Source organism: Agelaius phoeniceus, chromosome 18 (genome assembly GCF_051311805.1).
Source record: "Agelaius phoeniceus isolate bAgePho1 chromosome 18, bAgePho1.hap1, whole genome shotgun sequence".
Classification (NCBI taxonomy): domain Eukaryota; kingdom Metazoa; phylum Chordata; class Aves; order Passeriformes; family Icteridae; genus Agelaius; species Agelaius phoeniceus.
Window position 1 is genome coordinate 11,525,889 of NC_135282.1, and position 25,242 is coordinate 11,551,130.

Below are 25,242 nucleotides of genomic sequence, written 5' to 3' on the forward strand. Positions count from 1 at the left end.
TTTTTCAGGTCTCCACTGTTCCTAAGTATTCTTTTCAGGGGCTTCAGCTTTATTGCCATGAAGTCCATTTCCTACATGTAGTACAATTTACTAAATTACAAATAAACAAGGCACCCATAGAGAAGTCAGTGAAAGTTCACACTAAGAATAGAACTTAAAGAGAAAAGTTCAGTTATGTGACCTTCTTCAGGAGCTGGATACAAAATAGACCTGCTGTTTTTCCCGTTAATTTCCAGTCCAGGCAGAAAAGAACTTGAACAGTTCCCAGAGAAACCCAGGCCCTTCTGTTTGTTTCTATGAATCCTCCAGAAATGCTTTATCTGTTGACATCCTGACTATGCTGATACGGAAATGAACTTACTTGGCCTCCTCATTTCCCCCCTATATTGTCAGCTGACTTTGTCGTTGATCTCCCTCCCTGCAATGTTTAAAGATTTGCCAGCCATGGACAGAACAAAATGTTACAGATAGGTACCTTTAAAATTGCCCATTAAAGAAAATTGGGATCATCAGATGAAAAATCTAATGTATCAGTCACTGCTTATTATCACCCTTCAGAAACATGTTTGGGAAAGAAAAGTCATTTCCCTGAAACTTTTTTGGTTAAAAAGGGGGAATTGGAGAGAAAGAATCGCATGTCTCCAAATGCCTTGATGAAACCAGACTACCCCTGGACACTTTCTGCCTAAAGTTAAATATTAGACACTCTCTCCCTGACATTTTTTTTTTTTTTTAGTCTAAAAGGCTTAATATTTAACTCAAAATACCTAACAACTGCAAATGCTAAGTGCTGAAAGTTGTTACATCCTCCAGCAGATACATAAAGCAGTGCTTAAACTCAGTGGGATATATTTAGAGAAGTGTAGCCATCCCTGGACTTCGTGTTCTACTCGAATGAGAAATCCGGTTGCTATGTTGTGAACGTCTGTGTGTTTTGAAGCAGAAGGCATGGCCCAGTGGTTCAGTGGGAAAATCTGCTTTAAACAGGGTGTCTGCCTTGGAGCTGCAGAAGGAAATGGCCTTTATTTGGTGCACTTTTATTTTGTCCCAGATCAAGGTCTTAATTGGTTCAATCCTTTATCTGACATTAAGTCTGGTTTTGGGATGGATTTCCAATTATAATGGGCCTCAAAATCCATGTTAAACTCAAAGTTAATTATTACTGGCTTCTGTTCAAAGTTTTACTGCAACTTTAGCGGACACACACATATCCCTGAGAACCACTGCCTTTTTATTACTTATTTCCAAGCCTTTTTGTTGGACAGGTACCACTAGAAAAAGCTCCTAAAGATGTTCTGCTTTTAGATGAGTTATGTCTGAAGCTCAAGAGCTGGTCCAGAAGTGGCAAGTAGCCAGGAATGGCCTCATCCCCTCAACATCCCATCGGCAGGACCGATGGAACCAGGGCTGGTGATCTTTTTCCTTTCCTTCTTTTTCTTTCTTTCCTCTTCTCCTTCTCTCTTTTCCCCCTTTTTCTCTCTTTCTACTCTGTGTTCATAGAGGGGCCAACAGAACGGATTTCCACGCCAAGTGACTTTTTGTGGACTCTCCGACTTTGTGGTTCTTTTCCACCACGACCATTTACGAGTCCTGAGCTCTCCCTGTCCCTTTGTGGCCGCACTCGCTCCCGGAGCGGCAGAGCCCAGCAATGGCCCCCCCCCCACCCCGTCCCTCAGGGACCGTCCCGCCAAAACCCGTGAGGGGAGCGGGGCGTGGCCGACGGGGCCGCCCGGGGCAAAGTGCAGGGGCCCACCGAGCGCCTGAGGGGCTGCGCGCGCTCGGCCTCCGCCATGGCGGCAGAGCTGGAGTCGCTGGAGCTGTGCCTGGAGCGGCACATCCCGCCCGGGGAACTCGCCGAGGTGAAGCGGATCCTCTATGGGGGCGAGGCCAGGTGCGCCACCAGGACGGGCTCGCCCCTCGCTCTGCCGGTTTCCGTCCCTCCTCTCGTGGGGCTCCGCGGGGATGCCCAGCCCCGGTGTGAGGGGAAGGAGGCAGCGTGAGGGCGGGTGTGCGAGACACAAGGCTGGGCTGAGGGGAAAAAGGAAAAATAGGGCTTGTGGTGCTGCAGTGAGCTGACTGGGGTATTTTGGAGGTGATCCAGGTGTGGGGAGCAGGGCAGTGTGAGGAGATGACGGACAGGGATGGAAGACATGACGGGAATAGTGAGCCTGAAAAGTAGGGATTAAACTTGAGGGAAAGACATGGGAGGGAAAGTGTTTGTAATCCAGTTATGGCAGGTGGAAGTTTGCGTGTGTGCTCCTTGATTTCTGCAGCAAGGTGTTAATGTCGGGGAATGACAGGAGGGCAGTGGGCGATGGGTGATGTGAGCAGTGGGATCAACCCAGGAGCTGGACTCTGCCTGTGCCTGGCTGACATGGTGACATTGGTGACTTGGGGCATGGGAGCTTGGGCGTCTCTGCAGGGTAAGGCAGAATTGTCATCTCCTTGGTCCATTGCGTTCAGAACAGAAAAAGAGAACGTCTCATCTTGAAATGTCTTTGCTTCCTGTTCAATCCAGAAAACTCGATTTGCCAACCGCTGCGCTGTCAGCAGCTCAGGAAAGAGATTTTGAACTACAGGGCTATGGATTTGAAGCTGCTTTGGAGCAATTGAGAAGGCCACGTATTGTTCGAGTGGGACTGATACAGAATAAAATTCCTCTTCCCACAGACACAGCAGTGGCAGTCCAGGTACACAGACTGGGACTGGGGCTGTTTCTATCTCCTCTTCTGCTGGATTGAGACATAAGACAGTTCAGTTGTTGCTTTTAGGAACTTATCATGAAATGTCTAATGATTGTCTGGCAGTACAGGACTCACCACTACTGGAGTAAAGCATTCTGTAAGAAATTTGAGTGACACATTTAGTTTTATTGTTTCTCAGAAACACCTCTTGTATTTACCTAGCATGCCCAACCTGCTTGCAGTTTTTCCAAAGCTAAATATTAGTAGCTCATTTTACACATGAAAATCCTTTGCCTCTAAAATGAAACACAAAATCATTTACACAAAATCAAAAGGGATGGCAACCAGTGGAAACCACAGGTGCAGTTCTTGTTTTAATTGAGAAATGTTCCATTACGGGAAAATCCATTAGAGGAAACAGATTAATAAAGCTGTGTTCATTATTCTTTGTAGAGCAGTGAGTGAAATCTTATTACAAGATAACATGGTTTAGTGGTGACTTGGCAGTGCTGGGTTAATGGCTGGACTTGGTTGATGGTCTTAGAGGTCTATTCCAACATTAATTATTCTGAAACCATCATCTCTAAACATCTTGGACACAGCAGCACTGAAGTGACAAATCTGTATGGAAATAGTCTCCTGAGAGTAGCTTTAAAAAAGGGAAAGAAAATACTGCATTTATAAAATCTGGAGCAGTAGTTCTGTACAGTGACAGGACAGAACATTTCTGAAGTAGTTTGATTTGGAAAGATTACCTGTCACAGATGCAAGTCATTAATTCCACAGATCAAGTTTGTGGATCCTTTATAACAGCTGTTGAATAAAGTACCAGCTGTATTAATGATTTTATTAATTACTAGCTAACATTTTCTGTAAATCAATATACAATTTTTGTTTTCATAGGTCACTGAAGTCTTGTCTTTATTAATTTTTTTGAAACCTGAAAGTAGCAATGCAAAGTACTATGCCTATGCTTATCTTTACATAGAATACTCTAGAAAACTAATTAATAAATACATTGATCATCTTTCTTGGTAATAATTGCCTAGCTGTTAGGACAGAGGGCTTAACATCTTCCTGTAGGTTGTTTACAATGAGCAGCAAAATTATATTTTTTGTTAATTCTGTTTGGATTTTCAGCTTTTTGCAAGTCAGGCAGCACTGAATTTCCAGCTTTATAAACGTTGCAACTATGGAAATAGAATCCCATGGATTCTTGGAATGTTTTCTCTATTTTCAACATCTAAAAGCTTTTAAAAATCTATATCTGACTGTATCATCAGTGTTCAGGGATGATACCTGGAGTTGCTGCCCCTGAAAGCAGTGGCTCTAAGAACAGAACAGGATAAGCTCAGAGTGAGCACAGGCTGTGAAGCCAGGCAGTTGCCCCCGAGGTGAGTTGCAGCAGGTGCCTTTTAATGGTGTGACATTTCTCCCCTCAGGTGGCTGCTCTGCACAGACGCATCGAGGAGATGGTGGGAGTGGCTGCCATGTGTGGGGTCAACATTGTGTGTTTCCAGGAGGCTTGGAGTGAGTATTGGCTGTGGCTCCCTCTGGGCTCTCACCTCTCAAGTGCTCTCTGGTTTAACAGCTGGCCTGTAAATGAGCAGTAGAAATCCTCCAAGATACAACAATTGACTGCAGGGATTTGCTTCCTAAAGGAAAAACCAAAGAGTCTGAGGTAGCAGAACTGTATGGAGGAGATATGAGGGCTCTGTTGTATTGATGACTGCCATATGGTATTTGGAGCTCCTTCATGGCATCCTTTATGACCCTTTCCTCATTTTTTTTTTCTCCTAAAACTTTGGGGTTTTTTTTCTAGACAGGTATTAAAATTGAAAAATCTGTTTTTAATTTACATGATGTGTTTGGGGCTTAATTGAAGCAAACCCCTTCACTTTCATGGCCCATGAAATGTTTGTGAGAACAGGTTGTTCACACTTACACCAGTGACTGGGGTTTATTGTCTTTTTACCCCTGTTGAGACTTCACTAAATGCATCCATTCTTTTCTGGTTTGCCTCTTGTGAGCTCAAAACTCCTTGCCCTGGCTAAAAATATTTTTAAATAGCTTTTGCCTTTAACAGTTGAAGGAAAACAGTTGAATCAGTAATTGCTTAATTTTTTATCTGTATTCATGCAAATATAATATATTTCTTGAGTGACATGAACATTTTTTTACATTTTACCCTGCTTTGGTGTTTTCCAGCCATGCCCTTTGCTTTTTGTACAAGAGAGAAACTTCCTTGGACTGAATTTGCTGAGTCAGCAGAGGATGGGCCAACAACAAAGTTCTGTCAAGAGGTAAAAAACCAAGCAAGCAGGCAAAAAAAAGACCAGCTGACATCATTTGAAGGAAAAGACAATATATCAGTGAACTGGCAGGCAAAATTTGCTGTATTTCTGACTTGCACCTGTGTTGTTTAACATTTCTAGTTAACATGTAATGCTGTTTTACCTTTTCTTTGAATTAGCTGTTTTCAGCTGGCTGGGGTGCTGCAGGCTGGTGTCTAACAGAGGAACTGTGTTCATTTGTGCAGCTTGCAAAGAAGTACAACATGGTTGTGGTGTCTCCAATCCTGGAGCGAGATGAACTGCATGGTGGAATTCTCTGGAATACTGCAGTGGTCATTTCTAATTCTGGAGCACTCCTTGGCAAAAGTAGGAAAAATCACATTCCAAGGGTTGGAGATTTCAATGAGGTAAGGTGCAGTGTTGTGACAATCAGGTCAGTCTTACCTTGCAGCTCCTGTTTGTGCAGCATGTGTTGTGTCAGGAAATGCAATGTGTTCCTAGAAAATGTGTTCACTTACTGTTGAATCAGTTTTTCTGAGGTGAAGTGATAGTTAATTTATCATGAAGGAATAATTTTTTTGAGAGTGATGAGTCTTAAAGGAAGAATAACATTGAATCTTGTTAGGTACTCTTCCTTGGCCCAGTGAAACTTCAAAAGAATCAAGTATCCTTTAAAAGGATTGTTGAAGTTACAGCTGTGTTATGTTTGTTGTGCATGATTGGCTTGGGTAGTTTTGCCATGTGTGCACATTGAACTTACTTTAATTTGCAGGGCAATTGTTTCATGGTTCAAGCATGAACATTCCTTGCAGCCTTTCTGTTTCTCTCTGAGGTTGTCTTGGAAATGACAATTCTTTTGCTTGTGCTTATTCGAGCAGAATCCCTTAATTCATTGTGCCTCTGAGTGAGTGGCTGGTTTATGGCATCTTCTGTTTACTAATGGCATTATTGCAGCTGAAGCCCCCAGCAGGTTTTGGGCCATCCTCCAGAATCAGAAACTGAACTGGCAGTAAAGGCAGTGACTGGTAGATCTGAAATGTGTTTATCCATCCAAACAATTGTCACGAGCAGAAAGATCAGGATTAAAAATTAACTGAAGTCTAAAAATACATTGTCTTACCTAACTAAATCTCTCCTTGTCAGCTCAAGTGAGTAATTAACAGAGGCATTTCTGCTAAGCACTGGAGGCTGCTGTAAACCTGCAGTAGCTTTTGTTCCCTGTCTGACTGCTCCAGTCGTCAAACTGGGGTGTCAGAACTTTTTTATTAATGTAAAAAGTTCTTTTGGGTCTCAAAACCTTGTGTTCAAAGACTCTGGAAGTTTTGACCTTGCTCCCAGACCTGATCAGGCTGGTTTGAGTTTCTCCAGAGGAGGCTGTTAATGGAGTTCTACACAATGAATTTCTGGCACAGCCTGTCAGTCACCAGTCTTACCTTGTATTTTTAACACTTACTCTGATATTTAGTATTATTTTATCAGGTCTAGCAAAAGTAGTAATTAACAAATCCATTGGTTACTTTCCACGTTTTTTAATTTGTTCTTTATGTAATCTAACAAAAAATAAATTCCTGTTGCTTGTGCTAAAATATGTCTTTCAGTTTTCCTGACAGTGTTTAGTGAAGAATCAACAGATTCCAAGATTCTCATTGTTTCCAGCTATGAAACTGTAATGAGAGACACCTAAAAAAAGAAAGAATTTTTACTTTCTCATGTGAAGTATAAATAGACTTTCACTAAGAGTTTTGCACAGTTGCTAAAAGAAGTTAGTTCATAGAATCCTAAATGCCAGAATTACTACAAAACTGTCTGTTTATAGCTTCCAGATATACTGTAATGATCTGGCATTTCTTGTATCTACTTGTTAGAGAATCAAATGGTGCTTGCCCAAGACATCACTGTCTTCAGCTGGCTTTGGTAGCAAAGCATTAAGTCCACTCTTCTGAGCTGAGCAATTCTGATAAAGCAACTTCAGAAACCACCCAGGCTACAGGAAGGGATTATATTCATCTGTGTTACTTTAATGTTGTTTTCTTTATCAACAAAGTTAAACCTCAAGGAAATATTGAATTTGAAATTGTTTCTTGTGGGTTGTCTCTGTAGGGCAGATGGGAAAGGAGCCTTGTTAAAATCATGCCCATTGAATCAGTAAGAACTAAATGGAAAGGGCACAGAGGTTGCTCTGTGGCCTATTCAGCCATGTGTGGGAGGCCTTATAAACAAAAATCAGTCCTTGAGACATCACAGTTTATTGCTGTGGAGAGGATTTTGACCTCTGGTGTGAAATAAAGAAATAGGAACTGATGAATTCCCTGAAGCAACAGCATTCTTGTTTTTCTTCTGCTGTTGTAAGAAAAGAAACTGAGAATAGGATAAAAAATGGAAATATATTCATTCAGCAGAATTGTTTTGAAAAAGACTTGTGTGAGCACCCACCATGTGGTCTGCTGTCTACAGACATGAAAAGAGATCAGATCACTACCAAGAGACTGTGCAATTTCATGAGAACTGATAATAAACAAGAAACATGAGGTAAATATTTTACTGCACATACTGAACCTGTAGCCCTTGGTTTCAGAGGGTGATCCCTGTATCTCTCATGCCACTGGCCCACACTTACTGGAGGCCCAGGTTTGTTCCCCAGCTGCACCTGCTTGCTTTAGGCCTCAGGTGTTTCCACTTGCTCCAGCACCAATGGCAGTGGTGGTTACAAGAACAGATAATTTCAATAAAGAGGGGTCTGCTTTGCAGCACACCTTCCTTCTGGGATGAGACACGAGTCCTGGAGGCTCAGGGTGCTGGACTGTGTCCCTTGCTCTTCTGTCCCACATCAGCACCAAAGGATGCTGTCAGGAACCAGCCTGGCCACTGCAGCTTCTGTGCTCCCTTGGGATCCTCAGTGTTGTGGAAGGAATGTTGGGTGCCAGGTTTTGTCTCCTTATCTGTGGATCTGTATCACTGTCTGAACCTGGTGATGGTACTCACAGAAAGCAGCACATTTTGGAAGTTCACTGCCTGCTGCATAAAAGAAGTTCCTTTGCTTGAAAGCAGTGTAAGAGTGTAATTCAGTGAATACACACTCCTGCTGCTGCCTTGGCATCTCTGTATCCATCTTTTCCACTGCCTAAGTGATGTTGTAAATCTCATCATATTATCCTCAGCCTTCCATCTACAGATTAAAAAGCTTTTTTAGTTGGAGGTAATTCTTTACACTTTTTAAAGAAGTCTGCCTTTGTGGGATTTGTTGTTTGATTGGACTTTTTCCTTTGGTTTTTCTTTTGTTTGTTTGTAGTCTACTTACTATATGGAAGGAAATACAGGACACCCAGTGTTTCAGACCCAGTTTGGGACAATTGCTGTGAACATCTGCTACGGGCGCCACCACCCTCTGAACTGGCTCATGTATAGCATGAATGGAGCAGAGATCATCTTTAACCCTTCAGCCACTATAGGGGCACTCAGGTAAAACACAAACTGATCTGTGCCATTGCTCCCTTTCTGGGTTAGCTGAACTTCTGAGCCCCTCACTGGGGCCTAAAAGGCACCTTGCTGAGCTCTTGGAAGTGTAGTCTCCTTGTTTTGTCTTCAGAAAGGAGCCTGTATTCTCCTCCACCAGGAATTGTGGCCTTCCAGTCTCCTCCCAGTAACTGATTCTCTTTGAGAGCTTTATTGTACATCAGCAGCTCTCCTGTCTTTGAGGCAGCATTCACCAGCATCCAGCTGGTGCTCTGAAAACTGAGAGTTTATTTCGATTTTTTTATGTAATATTTTTTGCTATATAGTAGGTAGTGGTCATGTTCAGGCTTATTGTACCAGCTTGCATTGTCCACCTAAGGAGTGTGGTATGAAATTGCAGTTTTCAGAACCAAGCTGAGATACCCTTTTCTCAGAATTTTTTTTTAAACTGTTGGCAATTTTATGATTATCAGGCCTCTTGAACCAGAGTGGACCAGTGTAAAGTGTCCCTTGAGATTAATCTTCTGCACATTAACACTAATTGCACTCGAGTGACTTGATTTCCTGGAAGCTGGCTGTGGCTGCTAGGCCAGAAAGCGTGCAGTGGGAGGCAGTGAGGGTGCAGGTGTAGCCCTGCAGGGTCAGTCAATGAACAGTTGTCTCTCTGTGTGTGTTGCAGCGAGGCGCTGTGGCCCATCGAAGCCAGGAACGCTGCCATAGCCAATCACTGCTTCACGTGCCCCATCAACAGAGTGGGAACGGTTTGTATCCTCCTGCCTTCACTCATTCCATCGTTCAGGCCTGCCTTGAGCAGGGCTTTGTTCAGGGCAGGGACTGAGAGCACTGGGATGCATGGGTTCCCCTCCTGGGTAACCACTGTCCTGGGGTTTGTGATGTGATTTGAGGATGGACAGTGATGAAGAGATTGAGAGCTGCCTCTGTTGCTGGCAGCCTACTTTTGGTTGCAGCTGTTTCCTGTTCTTGAATTGAATCTTTGTAATAGGCACCCACCCTTTTGCTAAGTCTCCCAGTTTCTCTGCTATTCTTTTAGCAAAAATGAGTGAAAAATTAATGCATCCTTAAGTCAGTGGTACACAACTTGTGGCTGTTTTACAGCTAATATCTCTTTCTGGACTGTAAAATTCTATAATGAAATTTAATAGTGCATGCAATAAGTCATTCTTACCTTCAGACTAGTCCAATTACACTATGTGTATATTTTTAAAATTAGATTCCCTGCAAAAATATTGTCCTTGCTGCTATGTGAATATGTTTGCCTTTTTTTGTGATCTGAAAAGATATCTTTGGTTAAATATCTCCTCTTTTGCCTCTTTAAACTTGTGAAATGGATACAAGGCATGTCCCTAAAGTGTATGAGCAACAGGCAGTGATACAAAAAGACCTTGTGTTCTCTGCTATCCATCACAGAAACTAGGCCCCTCTGATGACTCCCTTTAGACAGTGCTGATTGTGTGCCAGAAAAAAATATTTGTAGATTTATATAAACTCCCAAACTATGATAGACTAGCAAGGATTTCTTGAATGAAACGGAATTATACTGCCACCTATGGATTCCTCTTATTTCACAGGAATACTACAAGAATGCCTTTACTTCTGGAGATGGTGGAAAAGGTAAGCTCAGAAATCACATTCCCTACCAGTTCCCAGATTTGCTGGAAGTTAAAGAGAATTATCAGTGAGGAGTATGAGATTTTCTTGTATGTACTTACATGTTGAAACACAGTAATTTGTGCTGTGAAAGCTGTGGCTCCATCCAGAGTGTGCCTGAGCCTTTTTTAGCCAGTTCTGGAGCAAAGTGTTTTTAGCAGCTGCATGAGAAAGGTCAGTGGAATCCATGGCTTAGTAGTACAACAAATGGGATTGATTTTTGGCACAACTCAAGAGTTGTGCAATATGAAATAACATCTTTTCTGTGTCTCAAATCCCAGCGTTTTCACCTCTGACCTTTTATTGAAAATAGAATGGGTGTATCTCTGTCAGCTGTTTTGAAAATGTATAATTTGACAATTAGAATTCATTTAAATGCAAAGTAAAAAGCAATGATGGGAATAAGTAATGGGAATTAATAATGAGAAAGCATAATGGTGCATTATTTGAAAAGCAATGCAGGGAGATTTTCCTGATAACTTCATGGTGTTCTGTGCATGAAAATTATAACTGGCCAAAACTGGAGTTATTTTAGGATCGTGCTGTGACTCTTCAGGATGATTATCTTGCCTAAAGGACAGTGAGTCCCCAAGAAATGGAGTCAGGTTTGGTGGGACCCTGCATGTTAAGTTACCAACCTATTTGCAGATGGCAATTTATGCTTTTTAAAAATCTCTCTCAGCACACCACGAGCTGGGCCATTTCTATGGCTCGAGTTACGTGGCTGCGCCGGACGGCAGCAGGACCCCGGGGCTGTCTCGCACTCAGGACGGGCTGCTGGTGGCAGAGATGGACCTAAACCTCTGCAGGCAAGTCAGTGACAAGTGGAATTTTAAGGTAAGCCTGACTATAAAGGAAATACAATATTAGAACAAACAAGCTTTGATAATGATTCTGTGTGGTTGTGGGTTTCTCTGGGTCTGGATTGAAGGCACTCGAGACAGTGTTTCATGTTTGGACTCAAGTGTTTATTATTTTTTATCAGTAAAGCAGTCTCACTACTTTTCTTTGGAAGCTTTTCATTAGAAGGCACAAAATGACCAACAATCTCTTGTTACAAGGTCTTTTAAGACTAAACTATCCAATTAAGAGCTGACACCCAGATTATTTTCCCTTTTACCCCAATAACTGATCCCAAAGAGCCCATAATGGGGACTTTTCTGCCCAATTACAAAATGCCACCCAAACCCATAAGGAAGAAGAAGCATGAAGAAGAAACCCAGGATGACACCCTGTGCCCTCCATCTTGCTTCCATCCACAACATACTAAAAATCCTAAACCCTCAATTTCTCACCAAGTGATCCACCTATACTGCTCTCTATAATCTGTTTCACACTTTTGTGGATTCCAGTCTATCTTGAAGTCTGGGAAATTTTCTCCATGAATGAGGGTCAAAGTCAGTGCTGCCCTGGGGGTCAGGGCACCCCAGAGCAGACAGAGAAATATTCCCAGTGCCCTGGATTTCCACAATTCTATGATGTTACAATAGTTAAAAGGCAGCCTCTCTTTTTTATTTTTTAGCAATTCAGAGTTTAAATTGTTGAAGCAATTTAACAGGATGTTATGGAGGCCAAAAGCATAAATAGATTTGGAAAAGGAGTAGCTAAATTCAGGGAAACTAGGCCAGTAGCTTTCAGATGAAAACCCCAGCCTCAGGACCTTACTGTGGATTGGCAGCAGCTCTGAGGATCGCTGGGGAAGAGTTCTGCTTTCCTTATGCATGAGTGCAGCCATTTGTGCTGAGCTGAGCCAGGCTCATTGCCTCTACCTAACATGGTATATATTCTTAATTGTCAGTTTGGGTGAAATGTAGTGAAAACCCAAACCCACAAGCTTGAGAACTTTCTGAAGGCAAAATTCTTGCAAGGTTAACTTCCTGAATTTTTGTGGATATGTTGAAACTACAGAGAAAGAACTGTGTACTGTATATATTCATCTCTGAAACATCTTAACACACGTTTGAATTTATCTAAATCAGATTAAGATAGCTGCAAGCCACTCCATATGGCTTTAACAAACCTTATTTATTACTATTTTTTTGTATTCTGAGGTAAAGCTAATTTGGTTCATCTTTCCAGAGGGCATAATTGGATTTAATTTGTCCAGCAGCAGTGCTGGTTGAAGAAATGGCTGCTTCAGCACAGCAGCTTGCTAACCCTTCAGTTGTGCCACTCCAAGCTGTGTGGGGTGCTGTATTAGATACTGATTTAGTGGAGTAAGCAGATAATTATTTTTTAAACGAATGATTCTCCTTTTTTATTCTGATCAAGTTTACAACAGGCCACACAAAGATCCTGTTGGAACAAAAAAAGAAAAATAGTGGCAACTCTGGAAATAGGCTTTGGTGATGAAGAAAACATCTTGTTTGCTTTTATGGAGACAGGTCTTTTGTTCCAGTTCTCAGTTCTGCTAAAGACTAGAAGTTTTCCTTTTCACTCTTAAGATCAGCATGATTTAACAAAATAGTCTAACAAAATAGACCAGAACTCCTGGCTAGCAGCTGTACAATATATGTAGGTTCTTCAGGGATCACCTGGTATTTAAAATAAGTAATCATTTGCAAGGAGTGTCAGTTTTTGAGCATCATGCTACTGCAAACAGACATTTATTTTATAGAGCTGCTTTATTTGCCTGTTGTTCATTACAGTGTGGTGCAATACTCAATGTGTTTTGATGTCAGTTTGACATAAAAATGAAAAATCTCTGTGGATTTGAAATGCTAAATAAGCTTTATAATGAAAAAATAGTAATTTCCTATCTACAGCACAATTTCTTTGCTAATATTGCTAATCCATACAGAGGGACTAAAACCAAGAAGTAATTTCAGGTCATCTTCTGGAACAGAATTGCATTTGTTCTTTTACAGATGCCTGTGGTAGGCATGTGGTTGTTGCCATAATGGAATTAAGTTGTGCTGAAGGATTCTTAGCTCTCCACATCAGGCACGCATTTGGTTCTGCTTTGCCACGGCTCTGAGCCCCTTAGTGCAGAGCAGAGGCTTGGTGTGTCAGGAAGCACATGGAGCATTGCTTTACCCCTTAGCAGGGCTATCTGAACAAAAGCAATTGGACTGATTAGGAAAGACAAACAGTAAAAGCAAAACACTGCCCTTTGGCTGATTTGTGTAGAATTGTGTAGTTTTTGTTGTCTTCAACTCCTGTGCTTTCAGCACCTTTATTTCATGTTGATGGTGTGGAGTGCTATTGTTGGGTTTTGGCACTTAAGGCACAGCTGTGGTTTTGTTTATGTGACAGGGGAGAGCTGTTTCCTTTTCCTCTCACTTGTGGCCAAGACAGAGGTGGTTCTTGCTGAGGGGAATGAGGAACAGTGGTCACAGGTTTTCTCACCCTCTTTAACAGCAAGTGGGAGCTGAATTAACCTGCTCTGGTATCTGCAGTTTGCACCCAGTGGTGCCTGAAAGGGACATTCAGTAGAATGTCTTTGCTAAACTTAGAGCAGCAAAGGGGTGGAACCAATTAAATCAAGTGATTTGCCCAAATATTGTGGGTTGTGCACTCAGAGGAGGACAATGGCACCACATCAGGTGCTGTATTGCAGCACTTCCAGCACTTGCTCTGTGGCCCAAACCACAGCTATTTTGTATTATTAATGGGTGAAATAAGAGTAACCCCAACAATGTCAGTGGCATAGATGCAAACTTACTGCTGGCAGCAGGGTTCTTTGTTGTCAAGGACATGACATGAAGCCCTAATTACAGACACTCCTCTGCCTTCACTGACATAACTTAAAAAATTGTCAATGCCTAAGAAAGCAAGTCCACCTTTCACATTCAGCTTTCAGCTGTCCAGAACAGCTATAGTAAGTAGGAAGTCAGTGGACGTGACTGTCACTGAAGGAGAGCTGCAAAACAGGAAGGTGTTCATTTAAAAGTTGGACTTTTCAGGGTGCAACTACACTTCTTTTTGGGATAGAAATACAGTCCTAGGCAACATAATATGAGTTCTCTCATTAAAAAAAAGTTTTCTGTGGGATCTCAGCACATCGTTCCCGATGTCCAGAGATGCCAGGAGAACCCTTGGGGGTCTCGAAAATCCTGGAATGTTGCCAAGAGTGTTTGGTGGCTTGATTTTGATCCATCCACAGAAGTAACAAGAGTTTGAGGACAAGAGAATCACTTTAGAGTAAAAGGTGTAAAAGAGACACATTTAGAGGGTGAAATATAAACTTTAAGGTTTTTGGTACAGGGGGGTTATGGAGACAAGATGGAGGGATCAGGACGTGTCTTGTCCTTCTTCTTTCTTCTTCTTGTCTTCCATCTCCTGTGGTGATGTTGGCACTTGGGGATTGGTTTATGGTGAAGGTGCACTTGCTAACATGGGTGAAAAGCATTGGGAAATAAAGGTAAATATTGTGTACGTAGATTTTAGTATAAAAAGACATGACCGCCCCATGGGTGGTCAGAGAGTGCCTGTGACTGCTTGCAGATCAGACCTCTGTTGTGCAGACAGAAAACTTTGTAGATAAGAAATAATAAACAACCTGAAGACCGAAAAGCTGAAGAGTCCAGACTCGTCCTTTGCATCGCGTGCCACCCAAGAACCACTCTACCCGTGTCGGGGCAGAGACAGACAGCCGGACCCGACAGTTTTCAGGAAAAAAGTTTTTATTAAAAAAAGTTTGTGCTAAGGCACTGGAGATATTGATTTTGAGGGAATTATGGTTTTGATGTTTGGGACAATTAAATCATATATTGTCATAGGAAAAACCAAACAGTAGATATAAATATTTTCTACTGAAATACTTCTGTAGCTTACTTGAAAGAACTGAAGCTTTGGTTTTTCTTTTCCAGATGACTGGTAGATATGAAATGTATGCAGAAAAGCTTGCTGAAGCAATCCAGCCTTTCTTTATACCCAATATCATCAAAGAGTAAGAGAGAGCATCTCATTACACTCAAATGTTACAAGACAAGTTCCAAGTTACTGTTGGGTTATAGCTTTCCTGTGTTGCTGTTTTAATGTTGTCAGTTTAATTTCATGTAACCAATTTTAAATAATAGGAGTCAGAACTGTGTTACGTAAAATAATTGAAATGGCTTCTTCAGTGTTTGTCATTTACACTAATGAGTCTAAAGTTGTTCCTTGCTGGAAATACCTCCAGTGTTTTTCTAGAGTAGATAGACATACAGTGTACTGTGGTAGAGTTGATGGGATGAATTCAGAGGACATGAAAATTTTTATGTTTTTAAGCTTTGCGTTGTACATCTGTTTCTGCTTTCTGGTTTTTACCCTCTGCCCAAATGCATAATTTACAGAGAAATGAGGCAGAAATTGTTTTCATCTGGGTTTTGTTTGCTTTTTCTGCTTACAAACTACTTGATGCAGTTCAGGTACAGCTGAGTAATGTACCAAACATCCCAGCTGGGTGAAGGTCTGTGGGTGCTGTAAAGCAGGACTGCTTTGGTTCTGTTGCCTTTACACAACCACAGCTGGAGCTGTCTTTGCAGGGCCCCTTCTAGGTGCAGAAGTCTTGCTCAGGGAGATGCTTTGGTATCTTCTGAAGCTCAGTGCCCTGAAGGGAAGCAGAAATAGAGACCCTGGCCAGTGCACAGGCAAGGCTGGGGCAGTTGCCTGCTTTTCACTGTGAACACAAAGCTCAGGATGGGGAAGGAAGACTCCTTCCCTGGGGCTGCACTCCAGTAGGATGTGGTGGCTGCAGAGTACACAAACCAGCTCTGGACTAAAGGTACCAATGCTACATTTGCTGTTCTTAGGTAGTACTGAAACTTTAGTAGTATATTCAGTATTCTTAGCTAGTATTCTGAAATTTTGCTTCATATGATTTGGGTGATGGCAATGGGTGTTCAGGCAATGCAGACTGAATACAATTTACAGCCCAGCAACTATGAAATTGTAGCTAGTAACAGTAAGAAATATTTGAACTCTTGTTTTTGTTTTTCTGAATTACAATTTCAGCTTTTCAAAACCATTATTTCTAACAAACTTGTTAATAAATGCACTTGCTACGTTATGTTACCAGGTTATTTGTGAGCTTCACCTTTATTGAGAATGGCTTAATTACAAATAAAAATATATTTATGTATAAAATCCCTGCATGTAAAATCCCCTTCCTTTGCTATTGACATCCTGACAGAAACAAAGCAACAGAACATTTTCAGAGTGTTTTGATAGACAATCTTGTAATAGGAAACAAAGTTTCAGAAAATGCAGGTGTTCTGGATGCTTGTGCAGATGCTTTTTCAGTTGAATTTGTGTCACATACTCAGTCTTTTCACTGGGCTTTTGCTTCTCCCTTGTGTTTCCATCTCTCACAGCCATCATCTTCCATTTGGCAGCTGTATGAGATCCTGCTGTCATACTGGACCTCTCCTTTTGTCTGCACTAGCTGAGACAGCTTTGTTTATCTTTCACTTTTGTTGAAGCATTGAAACCCTGGGTACCCAACACTTACCTGTCAGTATTGTTACACCTGTGTGTGCACTTCAGCACACTCAGCCTGCCCTTCAGTTCATGTTTTCTATACATCCAGGATTCACTTTTGGCAATGGAAACAGTAAGATGCTGAATGCCAGTGACAAGCCTTTGTAAGAATTGGTTTTATTCAACTAATCAAGCCTGCTCTAAGATAAATCCTGTGGCAGTTTAATGGTATTGAATGAACTACCTACCTGAAAATGCATGGGTTAAGGGGATACTCTAACAGCCTGTAGCTTCCATACCTGTTAATTATTAACAGAGCTAATACACTCTCTCAAAATCAAACATCACGATTTTGGCCCTGGACATAAAAATTCCCAGACCAGGAGTCTTGTGGTTGTTCACTTTGGAGAGTTGAAAGGCATTACCTACAACAGGTTTGGTACCTTTCTTCTGGAAGGATTCTGCTGCTGGCACTGATGGACCAGTTCTCCACAAATCACATCCTCCCTGTTGCTCATCACTGCCAGAATGTATTTCAACTTCACCAATGATAATCAAAATGTGACACACAAAGCTTCCTGTCACACACTTTTGTTTGGGTTTTTTAAGGGTTACTGCATTTTAGATGTTCTGTTACTATTTTTTGCCTTTGTAGAAAGGAGCACTCTTGCCTCTACTAAGTACTTAGTCAACACTGTGTACTTCTCAGTTAGTCAACAACTGATACATTTTTTTACCAAGATAAACATTTTCTTTTTCTATGCTGAAAGGAGAATTCCTATTTATTATATCCACACAGTTTCAGAACTTGAACAGTTCTTTTCCTAAAACCATGCCAGAGATGTGGGACCTCTGTCTTCAGTGCAAATTTTCCCAGTTTTATGTCAGTGCTGATTTTCCTACTCACGTTCATATAGGCAGGACTGAAGATTGAGACTTGGAAGAAATTAGGATGGATGAAGCTGAAATAAGTGGTTTTTTCTTACACTTCAGAGTGCTCCTCAGGTACCAGAGGAAAGGGCTGTGAATGGGTGTTACCAATTTCACTTAATGTCTCTATATAGCAACAACTTAATCCACATACAGCTGCAGTATAAGAGCTAGAACAATCTAAGTTCCTGCCTTTTTACTTGTAGAAAGTATGTTTGTATTTCCTCTTTCCTTAATTGATTTTAGCTCTTCTGAGAATGTCACTGAACTAATACTAACAGCAAAATTTGGCTCAAATTATAATTTAGCATTTTAGATACAATGCAGTAGATGCTGTCAGATATTTACACTTTACACACAAAATATATACCATTAGTGTGGATGATAATTTTCTGCATTTGCTCAATAAGTTTAAATATTTAGAATGTTCATATTTAGAATGGATTCTGCAGAAACTGGCACATGTGTGTGGCATAACATTCAGAGCTTTTTGCAAAGAGCAGTAAAGACTTCCAAGTGCAAATAAAATCTTTCCACTTAAAGTTCTGGAGCAATGTGGAGCTCTGAGCAGTCATCCAGGAGGATTTAGCCAAAAGAGACTGAGTTTGTAATGCAAGGGAGTAATTCCAGTATTGCAGTTGCATAAATGCTAAATCTCTGTGAATTTGGTAGATGGGAAGTTTCCTACATTGCAGACAATACTGATGAACCAGCAAGGCATTTTTTTGTTATTTAAAGATGGTTTAAATTAATAATTTTTCCTTTTAAAATATCCTACTGAACTTCAAATCCATAGGTTTTGTATGAAGACCAGCCCTTCATGCTTTGACAGAGAGAGAAACAGGTATTTTCTATTTTTTCCTTTGTTTACCTAAACCTATGCAAATATTACCAAGTGTTGAAATTCATAAATTTGGTGCTTTTTTTTCTTATGTGTTTAATTTGAAAATAAGCTGAAAGTGAACAGGCTTTGGGCCTGTATTTTAGAACTGCTGTCAGATGTGCAATTTTGAAAATTAGGGGAAGAAAAAAACCAAAGACAGATATTGCAAAATCAAAAAAACAAAAAAAAAAAGGAGAAGGTAGGGACAGCATTGCAATATAGTCCTGTCAATGTCTGTAAAGCCTCCCTTGGTGGAGGTCCCACTGCAGTCCAGGAGTGAGGGAGGTGTGTGCAGGGGAGTCCTGAGACGAGCAGCCAGCTGCCCTGCAGGCTGTGCAGGAAGGAGCAGGAGTGTCTGGGTGGGTGTCAGCTGTCAGTGTAGATGAACAGAATATCTTCATCCGTGCCATAACTTGTCCTGGCTTCCTCAAAGTTACTGATGCTGGTGCAGCATGTTCCTGGAAGGAGGAACAAAAGGTTAGAAAAATGCAGGATTTGCCAGTGAAAGGTTCTTACATGGGATGTAACAGTAGTATAGAGACTACACCCAGCAGCTTAGGTTCCAGCTTTATTCAGGTAGATTTTTCCCCTTAGAGAGCTCCCTGAAGTAATGCTGCAGACAGGTACCACCTGGCCCTTCTGCTATATTCTGCACACAGACATTTCAGCATCTCTCACAACCCATCTGAAAGCCAGACAAGCCAAGTGCTAGAATGCCTATGTGAATTCTTCAAATAAATCACATCCCAAAATGCAGCACTGATCTAATTCATGTGGCAAAACCCCTTCTGACAAATTGGGCAGTGATGCTTAAGATGCCTGTGCACTGTGAGGGGAGCTCCAGCTGTGGCTCTGTGTCTCTCTGTGTTAGGAGTGCACTGGCTGAATCAGGGACAGGCTACTCACGGTCAGCATAGGCAGGGTTGTTGTAGTAAATACTCCCTGAGGCTTTGTTGTAGCCACATAACACAATGAAATGGCCCTGGTAGTCAGGGCTCCTGCAGAAGCACTTCTGTCCAATGGGAAGGAAGCAGCAGTATTTGACAGGACTTGAGCAAAGGTCACACAGCAGCAGGACTGCGTTCACAAGGACAATGGCGATGTGGCCCTGGGACAGGTGGTTTTGGATGTCTTGAACAGTTACTGTGCTGCAAGGAAAAAAACACACACACTTACTGAAAGAGGCTGGTGTAAACAAAGTGCCTGATGGTGGACAGTGCAGCTGGCACTTGATAGATACACTATAGATAAACTTCTTTATCACAGGTACAGATCTTTAGTGTTAAACCCTGCAGGCTTTGCTATGGACAAAGCCTGACAGAACCTGTAGCATTCACAGCCTTTTCATTTTATTGCTGCTGCTGAAGTGCAGAGCAACAGCTCTGGATTCTGCAGTAACACATTCTGAGATGACACATCAGATGCCCCAGAGAACAGAATTAAAGGAACTGGCAACTCACTCAGTAACTTGAGGGACTTCTGTTGCAGGCAAATTTTAAGTGAAATGTTCTCTCTTGCTGTTAGCAAAGCTTATCTCTGAAACACCAAATCTTTATCGAGTGAGTGGTTAAATGTTGTGTAACCACTAACCAAATTAAGATGTACCCAGATATGCCTCTGTCACCCAGGACTGTCATCCTCCTAGCTGAAGTTTTGAATTGCCTCATATTTTAGGCTTTATTTCTACAGAGAGTAAGTATTCACCAAACATCACCTATAACCTCATCTGTTGAAAGCTGTCCCTCTCTGAGGCAGATGTGTGTTCCATATGCGTCAGAAACTCATCTCTTGGATCAGTTCCAGGTGTCTGTGCTGTGTGCACCACCTGGCTGAACTTGTGTGCTTTGTATTTAATCCTTCCCCACTCTGATGCCCCAGCCTCAGTACTGCACAGGTAAATGTGCCCTCTGTCCCTGCCTTGATCAAGGCCACAGGCTAAAGACTGCAAAAGCAAGAGGGACTGTGTGTCCCTTCTGTCCTGTCACAGCTTATTATCAGTTAAAGTGAAGGTGACATGCATGTTAGAAAGGACACTTGATTCTGCTAAATATAAGTTATGCTCCAGCATTCAAATGTTATTGTGGCTGCCCCATATCCTCTCTTCTTTCCTTACCCCTAATCATTTACCCCACTTTGACAGCAGGGATCCAAATCCATTCCCTATAAAAAGGGATGCAGCTCAAGTAGGATGCTTAGTCATTCCCCAGTCGAATTTCACTGCTGATTATGAAAATTCTGCAGTTTTTCCATTTCTTCTGGGTTTGTAGTTCTTTCATGGAGTTCCTTATTTCATGGTCTCCTTGGCAAAAGCTCCTATGCTAACTTGTAATTTGCATGTTTGTCTGGGAACAGAGATCCATAATGTTTGTGTAGCTCTGGGAACAATGAGTTCTGTACCCACACAGCATTCTCCTTAATTCCAACAATGACCAATTAGAGTGCTGTAGGCACTCCCTACTGCCTAAGTGTAATGGATAACCAAATTCAAAACATAGTCAGCTCCTATCAGCATTTTCTTATCACTTTTTTTGCATCATGACTAATTTTTCTTCAAACTTCATTATTAGCTCTTGATGTGCATGAGGTTTTTTTGAGACAGCTATAGGAGAAAGACACTAAGTGGTAAAAAAAGGCTTAGGGCTTGATTTCAGTCTCTTTCAGTGATTTAGCCTGGTGCCTCCAAGAAAAGCAGAGGCCCACAGAATCTCCAAAGAGAAAGAAAACAGCTTACCATTTCTCCACCAGCACCTTGCAGTCTTTGGCTTGTGCAAAGAGCTGATTCACTCGATTCTCTTCTGTGTCAAAGTGCTTCCTGTAAAATGACTGTGGAAATAACAGAAGTTCTGAACTGGAATGGTGTTTACCTTGGGTAATCCACCACTTAGAGTTTGCTAGCAAGAGCCTGCATAAGTTAGAGATCTGGCTATGGGATAAAAGATCTCTCCCTTAGTTTGCTGGAAACAAGGCAAGGATTTCTGCTCTGAATTATAAATTAAATTTGCTCCTGGTCAGTCACTGTTGCAGTTTCTATCCTGTGGCTGTTCAGCTGCCTACATAACAGAAGCCTGTCTGGTTTCCCAGGGGAAACTGGGCAGGAGCTTGCAATAAAGTCACCACTGCTACAGGCCCTGGAGAGGCCAAGCTCTCAGTGGATGGGAGGCTGAGTTCCCCTCTCACCTCTAGAGGTGGATCTTCCAGGTCAAGGCTGAGGCACGGTGGTGGGGAAAGTGTGGAAGCTAAACACTGCTGCTGCCCAGGCTGTACCTGTTCTGTAGATAAATACAGGGCTTCAGTCTCCAAGGCTGTCAAATAGGTTGGAACCTTTCATGAACACTACATGCAAACTTTTTCAAAATTCAAAAGTTGGAATCAATATGGGATCATACTGCCTTTGGAACAGATTTGTGCCAATTTTGGCAGTAGGTCAAATTAACTGTGGTTGACTGTCAGTAAGACACCAGAGCTTTTACAGCATGACACTCAGGGCTTTTAAAGCTGCCTGCTCTCCCCCTGTGGATGAGAATACTGACCTGATTTTTGTAGCCCTTGTCCACTCCGAGTGTCTGGGTGCAAAATTTATGCTTAACTCCGAAGTGCCGCATTAGGTAGGCCAGGTCAATAGTCCAGATACTCTTTGTTAACTGGAGTTCCTGGATGGCTTTCTGAAACTCATCATTGTCCAAATGATTCAGGTACCTACAGTATCAAGAAAGGCAGGGGAAGGGAAGCACAGATCTTAGGAGAAGCAAAATGTGTGCTGTAGTCCAAGCCTCTACATCACAGCACATAAAAACTGAAACAACAGGCTTGGCTAAGAAATAACCAAAAAAAAAAAAACCAAACCAACCCACAAAGGAGACAGAAATTTAAGGGAAGGGAATAGGGAATATTTAACTGGATTTATTGCTGACTTTTTAAAGTTGGAAATGTGTGGTGCCTTGACTGTTTTAGAGTACTAGAAGTGTACAGGTGCTGTACCAGAGTCAAGCTGGTATAGAATTCTGTCCTGAAGGGTTTACAGTGTAATGTACAAGAGTATTAGAGCCAACACAGAAAAAAGAGTTAAAGACTAAAACTTCCTTCACACAATAGATGGATTTTAAAAGGAGGAGCTGTAAAGGAATTCAGTAAATATTCAAAGGAAGCTTGTCTTGGGCACTGATGACACAAAAGGAAGAAAGTGGGAGATGGAAGTCAGGAGGAAGCTTGGGACAGGTTGCAAAGGGGCAGAGCAAGGTAGCTACGGGGAGTTCTGAAAGTAAGAAAACAAATGGAAGTAAATGATAAAAAATAAAAAGCAACTGGAATTGAGGATGCAGGGCAAACAAGGTCAGATCAGCAGGGTAAGAAGATTAATCTTGGAAGCTGAGTTTTGGGCAGACTGGAGTGGCAAAGAGGTAAAGGGAATAGAGGTTACAGTAGTCAAGATGGGAAATTACCAGCACACGGACTAACGTCTTGGCAGAAGGGATGGAGAGAAATGAAAATCTTCTGCTTCATATCTACTAAGTGGACATCTAAATAGGTATTTCTCCTGCACCTAAGCTCATGTTCCTCTGTGGAAGGAAAGAGGAGTTCAGCAGGACAGCTACTAGTTCAAAAAACCAAAAATAAACAAAAAAACCCCCAGAGGGCAACACAATTTTGAAGCTGAAACTACTCTTGGAACACAAACACTCATCCCACAGGTTGGGGCTCAGCAGGACAGAGGTAGTACAGGTACAGCACACACTCATAAACTGGGATACACCTACCCATCACTTGAAAACACAGAAAGGAATCAGATGAGTCACAGCTAACTATGATTTCTTAATTGTAACAACAGGAAAGGCAACACTTTCTATGAGCTTATGCATGCCAGCCTGCAAAGTTCAGAGCTGATTAGCTATTCTGCATCTGTGTAATTAGTCAATTATTCAAAAGGGTCCAAAGTTCACTTCAGTTTATGTTTTCCCTGGCTTCTGCTGGAGAGCTGGGTCAGGCCCAAGCAGCAGCCACTGTCCAAGGGTACCTCAAAAACTGCTGCTCTCCTAAGACTGCACTCAGGGCTGCTCCAACACACCTCTTCTCCCTGGGATTTGCCTCCTGCTAGCCCTCCCCATGGAATGCATTTCCCACTCTGAGAGGCACTTACTGAAGCACCATCCTGGAGCAGGCCAGCCCGCAGTCCCAGTGGTACAGCTGCTGAATCACGGGCACTTTCAGCTGGATGCAGTCAACTGTGTGAGCAGGACACAAACAGTGTCAATCCATACAGGAATGTTTTTCCATGCCACTAAAAGTCAGCCTGTTCTCAGCACTACAACCATGGAAACTTAGGAAAGTGGTTTTGTCTGACTGGCAGGTGGATTTTTTTTTCTTAGGGGAACATACATTTAGTATTTCTGTAAAGATAAGAATTTGGTTTAATCTCATACTCCTTTATTGTTCTATACCTAGATCACTGGCTTTCCACCCCTTTTCCCTTGGAAGTTTCTTTTTCTTTTCTTTTCTTTTTTTTTTAATGGGGTGATGTACCCACCACCCCTCAATTGAAGCTGTGTCTCCTCCTGGATAACAGCAGGTAAGACACAAGTATTCATCTTTTCTCTTGTGTCTGATTGTACTTCAGTGCCACAAGGGGAGTTAAACCGAGCTGGGAGAAAACACCAGGATCTCTGGGCAGGAATCTCTTAGAAAACCCCACAGATTTCTATAGATGTCTTTTTTTCTCAGGGATGGTAATTTACAGAATTTAAACAAAACAAGTTAAAACTCGCAAGCAGCACCGTTGTCCTTTTGTATTAATTCCGTCAAAACCTCAGGAGAGGGAAAATTAATAATCTCTGCCAAAAAGTCCCAAGTACAAGCTCCATCCTCTGCCTCAGTTTTTTTATTTTTATGGAGCTGGCAACGTGGAGGTTTCAGTTTCACCACTAGCAGGACTTGAAGAGTCGCGCCTGTCACTGCTACTTCAGCATTGACCAAAGCGCGTTAATCACAAAGGGCTTTTCTCAATAACCTTTGATCTAGAAAAGGCCTTTGAGAAGTTTTCTTAACAAGGTCCTCTACATTTTATGATGGGAGTAAAAATGCATTTGACATCACGTGGACTCGTTTAGTTTTGGGGTAATATGATTTATAGAACTTTTTAGATAATGTTGTTATATTTTTCCTAGTTGTGCCCCTGTTTAACCATGACTTTAAAGAATGGCATACCAGTTGATATATTCAGTCTTTTAAATTCGTGTACCAAGTCCAACATTAACCACGGAGTACGTGTTTTCCACGTGAAAGCTTCAGAGAGCAATAACAAGTTTTCTTGGCCGCCCAGCTTCCAGTCACCTGTTTCCCAACACACCGAGAGCTCTTCAGCGATGGCTGTGGCTGTCCCGAGGCGAGACCAGCCCGTCTATGCCGTGCCTGTAAATCACCCTGCGAACCCTCCTGTGCTTGGCCAGCTCCCGCCGCCCCGACCTTACCGACGGAGCCGGCAATTCCCCATCGCTGCTAAGGCCAAACCCGCGGCTCGGCAGGACCGGGAGGCCGGCGGGGCCCGCGCTCCCCGCCCGCTCCCCGCCGCCCGCCGGGCGCTCTCCCTGGCCCGTTCCGCGGGGCGGACTCCGCCTCCCCGCCGCCCCCTGCCCGCAGAGGCCCCGCCGGCCCGAGCAGGGCTGGACGGGCCGCACTGACCTGGCGGCGGCTCGCCGGCCTCCCGGGGGCTCTTCATGGCGGTGGCGGCACCCGCCGCCCGTTCACTGCCGGCCCCGCCGAGCCGGCGGCGCGGCCCCGGGGCCCGGCGCTGGCTCCTCCCGGAGGCGGGGGCTGAGGGGGGCCGGGCCCCGGGGCGCTTGCCCCGCGCCGTGGCGGCGAGGAGAGCGGCGGGGCGTGCGGGCGGGCAAGGGCATGACACGGCGGGCGAGGGACGCGCAGCCCTGCCCCGGAGCCG

General features: G+C 42.7%; 2 protein-coding genes across 2 annotated transcripts; one reads left to right on the forward strand and one right to left on the reverse strand.

Moving 5' to 3' along the window:
• Positions 1 to 1,745: 1,745 nt before the first annotated feature.
• UPB1 (beta-ureidopropionase 1) lies at positions 1,746 to 15,954 on the forward strand. The gene is made up of 10 exons (XM_054645674.2): positions 1,746 to 1,891; positions 2,519 to 2,690; positions 4,127 to 4,214; positions 4,893 to 4,987; positions 5,224 to 5,385; positions 8,268 to 8,437; positions 9,111 to 9,192; positions 10,021 to 10,063; positions 10,782 to 10,936; positions 14,911 to 15,954. Exons 1-10 carry the CDS (start codon positions 1,791 to 1,793, stop codon positions 14,992 to 14,994), a joined length of 1,152 nt encoding a protein of 383 aa, XP_054501649.1. The 5' UTR covers positions 1,746 to 1,790; the 3' UTR covers positions 14,995 to 15,954.
• Positions 15,955 to 16,088: 134 nt separating this feature from the next.
• GUCD1 (guanylyl cyclase domain containing 1) lies at positions 16,089 to 25,131 on the reverse strand. The gene is made up of 6 exons (XM_054645676.2): positions 24,987 to 25,131; positions 23,449 to 23,533; positions 21,845 to 22,010; positions 21,046 to 21,137; positions 19,221 to 19,462; positions 16,089 to 18,772 (listed from the first exon to the last, which is right to left on the reverse strand). The coding sequence occupies exons 1-6, from the start codon at positions 25,021 to 25,023 to the stop codon at positions 18,681 to 18,683; spliced, it is 714 nt and encodes a 237-aa protein (XP_054501651.1). The 5' UTR covers positions 25,024 to 25,131; the 3' UTR covers positions 16,089 to 18,680.
• Between the last annotated feature and the right edge of the window lie 111 nt (positions 25,132 to 25,242).

Excerpts from the sequence above, each read along its gene's own strand:
- UPB1 (XM_054645674.2), top strand. The coding sequence starts at position 1,791 with ATGGCGGCAGAGCTGGAGTCGCTGGAGCTGTGCCTGGAGCGGCACATC. Across the intron at positions 4,988-5,223 it reads CAACAAAGTTCTGTCAAGAG|CTTGCAAAGAAGTACAACAT; the intron begins GTAAAAAACCAA and ends TCATTTGTGCAG. Across the intron at positions 10,937-14,910 it reads GTGACAAGTGGAATTTTAAG|ATGACTGGTAGATATGAAAT; the intron begins GTAAGCCTGACT and ends TTTCTTTTCCAG.
- GUCD1 (XM_054645676.2), bottom strand. The coding sequence starts at position 25,023 with ATGAAGAGCCCCCGGGAGGCCGGCGAGCCGCCGCCAG. Across the intron at positions 19,463-21,045 it reads AAGGTGCTGGTGGAGAAATG|CACAGTAACTGTTCAAGACA; the intron begins GTAAGCTGTTTT and ends TTTTCCTTGCAG. Across the intron at positions 18,773-19,220 it reads CAACCCTGCCTATGCTGACC|GAACATGCTGCACCAGCATC; the intron begins GTGAGTAGCCTG and ends TCCTCCTTCCAG.